The 13,006-nt window shown below is 41.0% G+C and overlaps 3 protein-coding genes across 8 annotated transcripts in view; 2 read left to right on the forward strand and 1 right to left on the reverse strand.

Annotated features, from left to right (window-relative positions):
• The window catches only part of LOC124190669 (BAI1-associated protein 3-like), a 27,140-nt gene extending 20,647 nt beyond the window's left edge, over positions 1–6,493 (forward strand). For all 3 annotated transcript variants that reach the window (XM_046583487.1, XM_046583486.1, XM_046583485.1), the window contains 9 exons: positions 261–368; positions 838–912; positions 1,029–1,133; positions 1,258–1,385; positions 1,497–1,722; positions 1,904–2,119; positions 2,234–2,688; positions 2,775–2,983; positions 4,570–6,493. In XM_046583487.1, coding sequence (XP_046439443.1) covers positions 261–368; positions 838–912; positions 1,029–1,133; positions 1,258–1,385; positions 1,497–1,722; positions 1,904–2,119; positions 2,234–2,688; positions 2,775–2,983; positions 4,570–4,661 — 1,614 coding nt within the window. In that variant the 3' untranslated portion in view covers positions 4,662–6,493. The remainder of the gene's footprint in view (positions 1–260; positions 369–837; positions 913–1,028; positions 1,134–1,257; positions 1,386–1,496; positions 1,723–1,903; positions 2,120–2,233; positions 2,689–2,774; positions 2,984–4,569) is intronic.
• On the reverse strand, positions 6,464–7,486 carry LOC124190673 (elongator complex protein 6-like). 2 transcript variants are annotated; one of them, XM_046583495.1, is made up of 2 exons: positions 7,353–7,486; positions 6,464–7,296 (listed from the first exon to the last, which is right to left on the reverse strand). In XM_046583495.1, the coding sequence occupies exon 2, from the start codon at positions 7,272–7,274 to the stop codon at positions 6,528–6,530; it is 747 nt and encodes a 248-aa protein (XP_046439451.1). In that variant the 5' UTR covers positions 7,275–7,296; positions 7,353–7,486; the 3' UTR covers positions 6,464–6,527. The 2 variants fall into 2 exon arrangements, with proteins under 2 accessions (XP_046439451.1, XP_046439450.1); XM_046583494.1 differs by having other exon boundaries at positions 7,356–7,479.
• A 1,332-nt stretch (positions 7,487–8,818) lies between these two features.
• On the forward strand, positions 8,819–12,969 carry LOC124191461 (tetratricopeptide repeat protein 39B-like). Of its 3 annotated transcripts, XM_046584693.1 has the most exons (17): positions 8,856–9,070; positions 9,140–9,234; positions 9,308–9,429; positions 9,610–9,665; positions 9,772–9,882; positions 9,956–10,031; positions 10,146–10,278; positions 10,347–10,479; positions 10,540–10,639; positions 10,800–10,865; positions 10,946–11,113; positions 11,183–11,346; positions 11,406–11,573; positions 11,647–11,879; positions 11,955–12,108; positions 12,192–12,266; positions 12,352–12,969. In XM_046584693.1, the coding sequence occupies exons 3-17, from the start codon at positions 9,364–9,366 to the stop codon at positions 12,548–12,550; spliced, it is 1,902 nt and encodes a 633-aa protein (XP_046440649.1). In that variant the 5' UTR covers positions 8,856–9,070; positions 9,140–9,234; positions 9,308–9,363; the 3' UTR covers positions 12,551–12,969. The 3 variants fall into 3 exon arrangements, with proteins under 3 accessions (XP_046440648.1, XP_046440649.1, XP_046440650.1); XM_046584692.1 differs by having other exon boundaries at positions 8,819–9,234; XM_046584694.1 differs by having other exon boundaries at positions 8,871–9,234; positions 9,319–9,429.
• The last annotated feature ends 37 nt before the right edge of the window (positions 12,970–13,006 follow it).

Consider the following 13,006-nt stretch of genomic DNA (forward strand, 5'->3'; position numbering starts at 1 on the left):
GGCTTAATGCCCATCTCTCTAACGCACTACACTAAAAAAGAGGGGCATTTCCCGCTCCCGATGGCCCCCGTCGTTATAATTCTGAACGGCGGATATCACGAATAATGACGGCCAAGACAGTCGCTGTGTGTGTATACGCTCCTCTCGTTTCGTTATTGCCCATCCCACAACCATGAAAAACCCCCCTTCCTCCACTAAAAAATAACGTAATGAACATACCACCGTGGCCTTAATTGAGCTTTGCCATCTCTCCCATTCAGGCATTGAACCGGGTGCGGTCGGCCGTCGAGTTGGACTCGTTCACCAGCGTCGAGCCCTACCTGAAGCATTCTACATCGGCAATCGATACGACCTCGTGCTTCTATCAGGTTTGTAATATCAACAAGGGAGATAGAATGGGGGGAAGAAGAAGAAGAAGAAGCTGGAGGCCAAGTGTCATTACCGTTATTCTTGTGACGGAGGCCGTCAAACTTATTGGCTGGCAGAAGGGCACACACAAAGAGCTGGGCTCAATAAAAAAGAAAAAGAAAGAAAGAAAGAAGCAACGCGAGTCTTGCTCAGCCCAAAGGTTCCTTTAATGATGTAGTGAAATGAAAATGGGCGGCGCCTGTGCATTGCCTTTTGTGCTTGTCATCCATCCGCGTGCCGTTCGGCCAAGCAGAAAAACAAAAGACAATGAACCCTCGCCATTGTTGTGTATGTGTCTGATTGCCCCCCCCTCGTAAGAAGAATTGCCGTTGCATGTCCTGTCCACCCGTTGACCTTTTGCTTCACGCGGAGGGGAAAACAAACGTAACAAGTCACTATTGTCTGCTCGATTCTTGTTTGTCTTGTCAGGTATGTGACTTTTGGAAGCAATTATCATGGCCGGAGGTCGTCTCGTCCTATCCGTTCGTCTACAGCTTAGTGGAGGTAAAATAAGAATAAGAAAAAAGTTGTTTGGTCCCATCGGCGAAATGATGTTCTGATTCGAAATGTCTGCTGCGTCTTGGTCGTCGTTTCCTTTGTGATGTTGATGACGACTGCAGATGATCACGGCCAGCGCCATCGTGTACGCCGATCTCATTTTCCTGCGGATTCAGACTCACGGCTTCTTCAGCGAAGATTGGAAAATGACGGCCGTCGTGGAAGAAGTGAGTTTTTGAGGCTGAACCGCCTCCCACTAACCAAACCGCGAAAAACCCAGACCTTTTCTCCTTGATCGTGATTGACGTTTTTCTTCTCTTTTCATTGTGTTGACGTCGGCGGATGACGTAGGTCTACGTCAATTTAAATAACCTGCAACATGTCAAGAACGCGCTGGCTTCCATTCCGCAGACGCTCAACGTGGCCGCCATCGTGGCGGCCGTTGACGGCCCCAGCACCGCTCTGCTCGACGTTCAGAGGTTCTGGCATTGTTGTCCGTATTTTAACTAAACAGTGAGCACTCGTTGGTCGAATTTAGCGTTGTTTTCATTTTCTATCCGCCCCCCGCCCCTGTCCCTGGTGACACACAGGAGCCCCATCTCCGGTAGATCCAGGTCGCCGTCAGTGGTTTCCGGTACGTTAGCCTCGCCCGGTTATTTAATGATTGCCGGCGGTGCCATGCCCGTCATCAGCGGATGCGTCGGTGTTAATAGCTACGATAACAGCGCCCGGCAGGCGTTTCACAGTCTCCTGGAAACAGCTCGCGATCACTACGAGAACAAGCTTTTGCGTGTCGCTGGATGCCTGGCCGAAAAGGTAACCCACTCATCATTACTGCGCAATTGACGACACAAATTCGCCATAATTGAATGACTTGTGTGTCCACTGCTGCTATCATCTCCTTGTTTGTTTGTTTGTTTGTTTTCCTCTTGATTTATTCGGTTGGTCGGCCCGGCTGGCTCCTATTAATGGTGTGTGTGTGATTATATTACATCAGATGAGGAGCGAAATGAAGAAAAATATTTTTCACTTGGCTTGGTCGCCGGATTCGTTACCGGCCAACGAGGCGGCTGCTCCTTTGCTCGACTGTCTGGACCACATTCTTCTCGACCTGCAGCCCAATCTACTGCCGGACGCTTTCCACCGATGCGTGGCCGCCATCTGGGACGTGCTCCTCGTGGAGTTGTGGGCTCAGGCTGAAGTATCCAGCGGAGTGAGTACAATCTCTTTTCCTTTGAGGTTTTTTTTTGTTTTTTGTTTTCTTTTTTGCGTTTTTGCTTTTCCCGCGGCTCCTTCTTGTAGTTATGGTTTGATCATACGACTCTAGGACAAATTCTGCAAGTTTTACGACCGATTGCACAGCGCCCTTCAGATGTTGCTGAATTTCCTTCACGCGGAAGGCAAGGGCCTCTCGTTGGAGGCGCTCAAGTGCCCAACGTACCAGCGGGTCGAGGAGAAAATCTCCTTGCACAAGGCGCGAACGGAGCAGCTCATCGATTTGTACCACGTCGGCCGGCTGAGCCAGCAGCAACAGCTGCACGGAAGCGGAACGATCGAGGCTCCTTACGGCGTTCTCAACATCCGCGTCTACTTTCACCACGACAGTTTGAGCGTCGAGATCCTGTCGGCCAGGGACGTTATTCCTTTGGACCCCAATGGACTCAGTGATCCCTTCGTCATCGTTGAGCTCCTGCCCAGGCGCCTCTTCCCCAATTGCGGCGAACAGCAAACCACCGTCAAGCGGCGCACGCTCTACCCCGTCTTCGACGAGTGTTTCGAATTGTGAGTTGAAGAATTTCGAATCACCTACGTATAGCTTCTTAACTGAATCAAGTTTTAACTATTCAAACAACGCGCGCTATTTGCAGTCCGGTGACGTTGGAGCAGTGCCGCCAAGAGACGGCCATGCTTCTGTTTACCGTCATGGACTACGACGTTCTGACTGCCAACGATTTCGCTGGCGAGGCCCTGCTGTCTCTCAACACGGTGCCGGGAGTCGCTGCAGCACCGCAAGGGCTGGACACGTTTCACGGGCTCAAACAGATCGACTTGGTCCTGATGCATCAGCCAAACAAGCGTAAGTTGACTTAACGCAGTTGACAAAGGGAAACAAAGACACACACAGGCTGGAAAAAGACAGCGGCGTGGGAAAAAAAGGGGCCGTTTTCGCTCTTTTCTATCCATGCGTTAAGTATCTTAGCAACTGCTATAGTTGTTTCTGATTCTTCCCGGTTGATGAACGGAAAGATGTCGCCAATATTCGGGATTGTAACCATTACCGGGTCTTTTTCTATGATCACAACTGCCGACCGACCGCGCACCAGAGGCCATGCAGCGCCGCCTGTTATTTATTCGATTGGAAATAATGATGGCGCAAACGATAATTCCCCGCCCGTTCTTTTCATCATTTCGTAGCCCAATGTTTCCAGCTCTCCGCGTTGTCCGGGAAACGTGATTCTCTATCGCATCTAACTTGTTAGTCGTCGTCGTTTCAACAGCGGCCCGATTTTTTCCCCTCCTTTCTGTTTACCTGTAGATTCCCCTAACACTTATTTATTGGGTCCCTTTTTCCGAAAGGTCGATACATATCAACTTTCCAACTGTTCAAACACATTCGCCTGCGTTTGCTTTTTAGCAATTTCTCTCGTCCCCAGAGCGTATGGATGGATTGATGGATGAAAGCAAAGAGAGAAAAGATAGTGGGGTATAAAAAGAAAGGTCATATTAGTTTGGTTTTCAATGTTGAAACTGAGACGAGATTTTGTGGGCGTTGAATATTTCATGACTAAAAGGATCCCCTTCGGATGTTTACCAAGAAACGAAAGAAACTCACACAAAAATGGAACGAAGCATCTACATAGAGACTTATAGGTAAATAGAGAGGAGAGGAGAAGGGAGATTACATAAATCCTGGGGTAGTTGAAGTTGAGTATCCGGGGATCGGTTGTGTGTGTATGTGTGTTATTTCTCTCCTTTGCCACCTTCCCCCTCTCTCTACTTCGGTTGACTATGATATGAAAGTTGAAGGTAAGACACGCACTCTCTTTCCCGATCACGAACAGAGGCACGTCAACGGCCAGCTGCTGGCTTCCTACCGAATTCATCCCTTTAAACTCAGTCCATAAGAAAAAAAAGGAAAAAGAAAAACTTGCGTCGCATCGCGGCAAGGCATAAGTAAGAGCCGGGGCAAGTCTTGGGCCGCTTTTCATCTCGGCCATTTTTTGTTGTCATTCGCTTCACGTGTTAAAGAATCGGAGCGTGAGCGCCCGCTGGCGCTTGCTAATGTCGTGCTTGCAGTCGCCAAATGATGTTTGCTCACGCTCTCCTTTTTTTCACATACATCAAAGCGACGGCGAGCGGCGGTGGTCTTGATGCGCCAGAAACATGACGCACCGAATCCCCAAACTCTTCTCCACCTATTGTCCATAAATAGAGAATGCGAACGGGGGCGGGTGAGTTGAATGGGATCAAGTTGGATCTATGGGTGAATCATGATCAAAATAAGTCGGAAAGAAGTGGATGATGTATATTTTTATTTATTTTTTCTGTTACTGCTTGGATCTCGGCCAGCAAGAACAGGATTCGTTAGGTCCATGAATTTTCTGCTGCGTGTCCAGAAAGTTGTTTCCAGCATTTCTATTCTCTAAATTACTTTTTTTTCAGATCACCCAATCCTGTCGGTGTTGGAATCGCGTGTTTGGGACCGGACAGCCCAAGACTTTGCCAAAAAGCAAAGGGAACGAGTCGTGAGCTAAAGACATGATTGGTGACATCGTGAAGTTGGATGGATCCCCAAATTCCACCAACAACAGAAAAACACACAATTCAAATTGTGCCCTGTTTTTTTTTTTTTTTTTTATTATTCTACCTTTCTACACACGTATATTTAACATATCAAAATCCTCCATCGCCTTTCTTCCCTTATCGCCATTTCACTACTTGGATACCCCCCTCATATATTTTCATTACTTTTTCTCGGCATTCTATAATGCCCTTAAAGTTCATTCTATTTCATCTCGTCTATTTTCTAGTCGCCCTACTACTACAATATCTATATGCTATATGCAGTATTTCGATGACGCTTATTGGCTTCTGACTGTGGAACGGGGAAGTGTTTTTAGCGTGCGCCGCGGATTGAGAGGATGCTTCACCTAAATTTTCCCCTGGCTTCTCTCGGAGTCGATGAAAAATGCAATCGGGCGAAAGTGCTTGCGACTTTCTAACTCTGAGGCATCATCCGTTGTCGGTCGCCTTGGCTCGGTGTCAATGAATGGAAGCCCAAGGAAATTCATGGCGAGAGAGTATAACTAGCAGAAAATAGTAGCAGCGTCTTTTTTTTTCTTTTTCCAGGAAAAAAGAGACGAGCCTAGAATAACCAATAGATTCAGAGAAATTGTGGGAGCTCTTCTGTTATGACCTTTTTCTTTCTTTCTATTCCAAATGTTGGCAACTTGCTACTTCCAATTGTCTAATCAAGAGATGTTTCTGTCCTCTTTACTCTCTCTCTCTCTCTCTGTCTCTTTTCCCGTTTCCAACTTGTTCATTTATTTCTTGTTGATGTCAGAGTTCCCAATTCGCTGCCTTGCTGTCCGTGTTTTATTTGTTCGGTACCTTTTGTGAAGTTGCACAAATCCGGGGTTCTAATTTTATTTTTTTCATTAAAGATTAACGCGACTGGCTACCTTTCTCATCCATTTTTTTTTTTTTTTTTTTCTGTTTTGAAGTTTTGCAATTGGAGTGGGAAATATTTGCTTGCTATAGTGTACGATGCGTTCCGTCATTCCTCCGCACTGCGCGTTTTCCATGAATTAGTAGTCTAACCGCTTGATTGCTTGCCAATGCGCTTATAGCTTCTCGGTTCTCACTGATGAGACTGATTGGCATGTATTTTTAATCCGTTTTATTTTGAGAAATGACGTCACAGCTGACGCACTTGCCAGATCGGATTGATTTGACAAAGAAGTCGGTCGTGTCAAGTGAAGTTGAGGTCACTTCACTTGCACTTTCTATTGATTACCTGCATTCTTTTCTTGCTAAATTCATTGAAATATCTATTTGCGTATGGTTGATTTGCTCTTGTATTCATCCTTACATTTGTACTGAGATGAGTATCGAGTGGTGTTAACTGACTCGTCGCATGCGTTTTCCTAATTCTATCTTGCGACCATTCACGTTTCTGCGGCAGTTCCGTAATTCCATATTATATATCATTCATAAGCGATGGCAACACCAAAAAACAAAAGTTGACTTTTTCATATTATAAAATCAGGGTTGTATTTTTTGAATTCGAAATCGTCTTAAAAACAGACCCGAATTCCAGTATTCGTGGGGCTTTTTACATCCCCGTGAACTATATATATGCCCCTTTCCATCTTTTCTATTCAGAACAGTATATCTTTTATTTTATTAAATATTATTAATATAATCTTGGATTGGTTTCTGTTATTTTACCCTTTTTTTTTTACTAGTTCTGGCTCGTGTGGTAATATCTCATACTTTGGGAGTGTTTTCGTCTGGTCCTATTATATCATATTATTTGAAGTAATCATACAGTATATCATTATCAAATACAATTTATTAAATGATCCGTGGAAATTGTTTCATTTTTGGAGGGTGTCACATCACAAAACAGCGGTGCCCGGAGCAAACATTTTTATTCCACGATCGTAACATTTGAAATGAAAGTGCTGCTCGGTGAAGGGATGAATATTCCAGTTCACAGTGAGACTACCAGTCAAATCCTTTGATTTTCCAGTCTGCAATCCTTTTTCAGTGATAACTAAATCACACCAATGAGCCAACAATTGGCTGCACTGAATGACTTCCTTATCAGATGGTGTTACACCCATTGATATTATTAGGGAACCTTTAGAATTTGTTTGGACAAGAGAGTGACAGTGTTGAAAGAACTTAACTATGTGCTTGGGCTCCACACCTAAACTGAGAAGACAGTCAAGCTCATCAATAACCAGTGAAAATGGCTGCTCTACCCAATTGGAGACGACTTCCTGTATACTTAACAGGAGAGTCTGAATTGGGCAGGTGCTTGGATTAAAGAGAAAATCAAATGGATTAGAACAATTTTGCAATCTGGAGGAGTCCTTGAGAGTCTGCAGTCCACCGATAAAAACAGCCTGGTTTTTGCTCAGCAAGTTATTCAGATTCCATCCAAGGCGAGTTCCAACATTGTGGTAATATCCAACGGAATGATTGAATGAAACTAGACATATTTTTCGGCCTTGTCTAGCACTTTGAGTTAACAGTGAGTGGAGAAATGGTGAACCATCGTTATGCTGGACGATTATAAGGGATTTTCCATCCATCTGGATTTTGTCCAGCATTAACGCCTTGATCACAGTGTCAGCCATTTTCAGCAAAGAGTTAAATAATCTAACAATAAAAAAAAAGATTATTAAAAGTTGACATTAAGACTGAAATTTGTTTACCACGGATTTTTCCAAGCGTATTCAAAATCTTCCATACAAACATACAAACTAGAACAGAATAGTTAAAGAACCACGTTACGAGTAAACCGGAGTAAACAAAGCAGACTAAAAATGTGACACTGCCATCTAACATCGCAAACTGATAACTGTATGAAAATTTAATCGAAAATTGGAAAAAACCGCGATTCTACGACACCATCTTTTAGACTTTGATGAAAGTAAAAAAAAAAATAAAAAAAGATAACTAATTAATCAATCGTTCTTTGCTCTGCTTCATGCGTCTTTTTTTTTTTTCGGTACAGGACAATAGATGCAAACGCTCACAAAAATGCACTGGCGTTATGGCGTTTTCTGTCGAAAGAAAAATAACAGTTAAGATTTCACAAGCAAATACTAACTGCAATTTTTAATGAGATTAATAAGAAAGTAACAGCAAATCTAAATATCATCCTCTTAAACCATCACTCTGTAAGTAGTTGTTTGTTATGTTCTAATGGCCGAAGCCCTTAACTTGAAGCATTGTAAATACAACTAAAAAACTAGACGGTATTGCCGTATTGGCCGTTCCAAATTATTGATTGATTGACAACAACAACAAAAAACGAGAGTAGTGTACACAACACGGTACGAAGTTGATCGAATCCTGCAATTCCAAGAAAAGGCGCTTCACGTTTCGTTAAACTTAAAAGGATAGAGGGAACGCGCGAGCTATCTGTTTACTTCAAATAGTTAAAAATTTCGAAGATATCCGAATTCAAAGAAATAAGTTCGTTAAGAGTTTAAGACGAGCTTACCGAAGACAAGAGTTCAAGAGATTCAAAAGTGAAGTAAACATAAAGAGATTATTTTTCTTGGAACCGAAAAAAACCTAATAATATGTTTCTTTTTGCCAGCTTTTTTCCATGGAAAAATACTGCAATTGGAATGCTATGCTTGTTCCTTGTCCCTTTCCATGTTGAAGAAATATTAATATTGGAGGTCAAACAATCCCCTGGCAATTTATATTACATTGCAACTATATATTATTATGTTACAAGTAGTCAAGTACAAGTATACATTACATGCAGTACTGACTAACAGGATGACATGAAAAATCGAACCAAACTTTCTCCTGGATTGATATGCTTTTGAAACAAGACTTGCGCAACTAAATCGATATTATAAGCCCTGTTTAGGTGATGCGCCAAACAAATGTAATAAATAATCGATGTAGTTTTGCAAAATTCTGTACGATAGAGAGAACTTTTTATTGTTGCTTTGCTACTCATTCAACAATTGTGGGCTTGATCTGCAAATGTGTAAAGATAGTAGTTGTTTGTTTGGTTTAACAGTAACTTACCATATTGTATACTACACCGACATACTTGTTAGAATTGTTCATGCGCAAAGGTCGATGTAGTCCGTTAAGCGGTAAAACTGGTGGTCTTTCATCTTCTTTACAGAAAATGGCAACTACGCTTCATGAATAACAAATAGGTCGGGGCCTGATCGGGCAGTCGATGTATTTATCTTCTCTGCTGGGAAAGAGAAAGACCAAAAGAAGTATAAATACCAGTAGAAAGTTGTCCTTTTCCTTCAGTCCAGTAAAGATTTTGGGAAACCGATAATCGAGAACAATGCTGTTCCTCATCTTAACTTAATTTTTGTGTTCTTGATTTTTCTGCGTGAGATTTGACGATAACTTATATCTCACCTGTTTGGGGATCAAGTCATCTCTGGTATCAGCCCATGATTTAGCGCCAATAAATTTTTCTGGGTTCTGTTATCATTATAACCTTATGGTATAGAATGAAGCAAGTGAACTATTAAACATAAAAATAACTGAAAAGATCCAAGTTGGCTGTGTATCAACCCTCAGGGACTGTTTGCAATCACATTATAGGTGGGTTCATAATTTTTTTTTCATACAAGTTTTCCTATAATTTTAGTTGTTTGGTGTTTAATTCAAATAATAGGCTTTTTGTAGTATACTGATTTGGCGTAGACCACTGTTAGCTAGATTTTGGAAACCATGGCTCTCAATGATGATAATACTACTTTTCCCCCTGGAAAAGTAGAAATAGATGACGAAGATGAGGTATGTACTGCTTGATATTTTCCAGTTTTAAATACAGTGGTTAAGGATCAGCTGTATTTCCAGTAAATTTTGGAATCCTCATGCATCATTCAACCAAATTATTTGTGCTGTTTGGTTTTCAGACAGAACAGTTTTGCTCATTTTTTGTTGAACATTTTATATAAAATTTATTTTCTTCAGTTTGCAGATCCAATGGAGGAAACCGAAAGCCCATTACAAATTCTGGCTATAAAAAGGTACCAATAAATGTGATCTCCACAGTCCACACACCCATTTCTATCAAACTTGGATGTTAAAAAGCTAACTGTATGTTGTAATTTTTTAAATATTAATTCTGTGTAGTCCATCTCCAAATGGGATGACTTTGGAGACAGCTATTGATCACTGCAGAGAAGCATTAGATTTATTTTTTGATAACAAACTCACAGAGGCAAAAGCAATTATGGAGCCATGGTAAGAAAAATCTGTTATGAAGTAGTAAGCTTATGTTGTGTAAAAACTGAAATAATGATATTTCCTTTTGCAGGAGTGAAACAAGCTATTATCATGCGCTTGGAAACAGTGTTCTTGCTTTTCTCCAAGCCATCCTTACTTTTGAGCAGGTGAATTTTTATTTCTCCTTATAATATATTTTAAAAAAAATCTATTTTCATATTGTTGCTGGTGGTTAGCATTTGTACTTCATTAAACATCATGATTTTGCTATCTTTTCTTAGAGGGACATTGGGGTGGCGTTGGATCTCGTCAAACAGTCAATCGAAATCAGTAATCAGTATAGACGAAAAACTACGCTTACGGAATCTTTTGGCCGAATACTAAAAAGGACCGATTATAATTTATATACCGAAGGTATTGCATTTTTTTATTGGTTCTGAGATTGGATGAAATTTTATTTTTCATCTGCTCTCAATATTTAGAACAAATTCATGCCGAATTGTGTTTTGCCGAATCAATGTTGTTGAAAGCAGTTCTGACTTTTACTGAAGACGAAACATTAATGAGCTTTGTAAAAGGTGGTTTGAAAATCCGTTCTTGCTACCAGTCTTACAAGTATACTTTGCAACTTCTCACTGTACTTAAACGTCAATAATTGCCATTAAATTCTGCTAGGGAATGTTGGAACATGCTTAATCATCGCAAATGGACCGATGATCACTATAAAGTTCATTTCGAAAGCGGGGTTCGGCTTGGTGCAGGGTCTTTCAATTTGGTAAAGTTTATTTTTACCTGTTTGATATTTGGAATGTCGAAAGAGCTTCGGAAAAATGTTTAGGACATTTTCCATAATCAAAAACCTTTCGTGAAAATCTCGAAATAACTTATGTTTGACATTGAAATATTTATGCCCATTTTTTGGTTGCGTTCCGTAGATGATTTCGTTACTGCCACAACGTGTTTTGAAGCTTCTTGAGTTCATCGGTTTTAGTGGAAGTCGGGTAAGCATAAGGAATGTAAATGTAAATTATACGATGTCTGGAATGGAACTGATTTTGAATGTATTGTCTTAACTTTGCAGAGTGTCGGTCTAAGTGAGCTGGAGAAAGGATACGAATTGCAGACTAGTATCCGTCGCGTTCTCTGCGCCATTGTCCTACTAGGTTACCATTTAATCGTAGTCTATGTGTTGAGCAACGGCGAAGGAAATCTTGTTCAGGCCAATGCTATCTTGGAGGAACAACTGAAAGTAAAGTCTTTATTATTAAATTACAAGTTTTTACTAATCTATACCAATCTTCAACATCCGTTTTACTAGTTGAAGCCAAACGGCGTTTGGTTCTTGTTCTTCAAAGGGAGATATGAACTTGTGCAAGCTCATGTTGATGATGCCATTGTTTGGTATGAAAGGTCCTGGCATTCTCAGAATAGCTTTCCGCAGTTTCATCACCTCTGTTTCTGGGAACTCATGTGGGCGCATAGGTAAGTTTTGACGGTCATTCATTTTACGCTTCGCACTAATATTTGTCCATCAAATCTAGCATGAAAATGAACTGGAAATCAGCAGGGCAATACGCACGACGTCTATTTGAAGAGAGCAGATGGTCAAAATGCATATACGCCTATGTCCAGGCTGCATTTTTGTGTATGGACAAGGAAGATGGAAATCTGTCTGATGCTGAACATAGCCGTTTGATCTCTCTCATGCGGTAAATTAAACCAACAATTCGTGTGTTTTCCTTAAATCAATTCTTAAGTTATTCAACTCGAAACGATTTCTAGGGAGGTACCGTCGTACAAGCAGCGAATAGCCGGGAAGTCGTTGCCGGCAGAAAAGTTTGTCATAAGGAAGAGCGCCCGCTTTTTTGCGCAAGGTGATAGGCTACGTCTGGCTGCTTTGGAATTGCTCTACGTTTGGAATATTTTAAAGATTATTGGGAAAGAGCGGGTTCTTATTCAACCTTGTTATCGTCTCATTGAACGTACCATCAAAGATCTCGAAGCTCGCAAACAAGGTAAACTGAAAATGTGAAACCGCGACGCCTTGTACTGTAACTGCAAATTTTTTTTTTCCTGTTCATATTTTCTAGACAAATATTATTCTGATGATCTCGCCCTGGCACTGTTGCTGAAAGGGTGTTGTCTTCGCTCTATGAACAGTCCATTGCAAGCCGAAGAATGTTTCCTTCAAGTGTCCAGAATGGAGAAAATGTTGCAAGACGATACTTACCTCATCCCTTATAGGTAATATCAATAATTAATAATTACTATGTTTATATTTTAAAAAATTAAAATAACAACAAATTTAATATATTCATTCCAATCAGCGTCGCTGAATTGGGCTTCCTCTATCATTCTCAGGACAAAAACGAACAAGCCATTTTATGGCTTGAAGCCGCAAAGTGAGTGTGGAAATGTGGTTCTTTTTGGCGCAGTTTTTCGTGTTATTAATCTTATAATTAATTGAATTTTATCCCGCGCAAATAGAAATAATTATAAGGGCTACAGCTTAGAATCCAGGCTACATTTTCGCATCCACGCGGCTCTCAGCCAACTCAAGGCACCGACTGAAGAAACTGGACCTGAAGCCGATTACGGTGAAATGGTAATGAGTGGTCTCGATAGTGAGTTTCAACAACTTCCAACTAGTTCAGCCGATGAATCAAAACGGACCACTAAGTTATAAGTAAATCTTAATTATTCAATCGCCTCTCTTCTTCCTCATGGCGTTTCGCTTTTCCCTCTAAATTAAGAACGATAAAGAAATAGTCACTATTTAATCATGCCCGATGAGTTGTGATTTGGTTGTTCGCGTTTGATTGCACCGTCTTTGATGACAGATAATCTCGTTTTCGAATAGTACCTTATAAAAATCTTTTTATTTCGTGTTATGGGGGATTTCTACCTAAGTTTTAAATGTTAATTTCAGGCATTCCAAAATTGTACTGCATTTTAAAATTGGTTGAATTTGGTTATTGTTTGCTCCTCTTTTTTCCAATTTTGCCACACCAATAACATTAGAATCTATTGGATAGAAAAATTAGAGATGCAGTCAAAATGTTGTTAAATTAAAAGAAAATGAATAAATGAAAAAAGAGAAGGAAATGATATGGTAGTCTAAAGACGTGAAAGTAAAAGTGTT

Source organism: Daphnia pulex, chromosome 3 (assembly GCF_021134715.1).
Source record: "Daphnia pulex isolate KAP4 chromosome 3, ASM2113471v1".
Lineage (NCBI taxonomy): Eukaryota > Metazoa > Arthropoda > Branchiopoda > Diplostraca > Daphniidae > Daphnia > Daphnia pulex.

Bases quoted from the DNA above. Each gene is read 5' to 3' on its own strand.
- LOC124190673 (XM_046583494.1), bottom strand. From the start codon at position 7,387: ATGGAAGATTTTGAATACGCTTGGAAAAATCC. The intron at 7,297-7,355 runs GTGGTAAACAAA...TTTTATTGTTAG, and splicing joins GAATACGCTTGGAAAAATCC to ATTATTTAACTCTTTGCTGA.
- LOC124191461 (XM_046584692.1), top strand. From the start codon at position 9,364: ATGGCTCTCAATGATGATAATACTACTTTTCCCCCTGGAAAAGTAGAA. The intron at 10,032-10,145 runs GTGAATTTTTAT...ATCTTTTCTTAG, and splicing joins CCATCCTTACTTTTGAGCAG to AGGGACATTGGGGTGGCGTT. The intron at 11,114-11,182 runs GTAAAGTCTTTA...CCGTTTTACTAG, and splicing joins TCTTGGAGGAACAACTGAAA to TTGAAGCCAAACGGCGTTTG.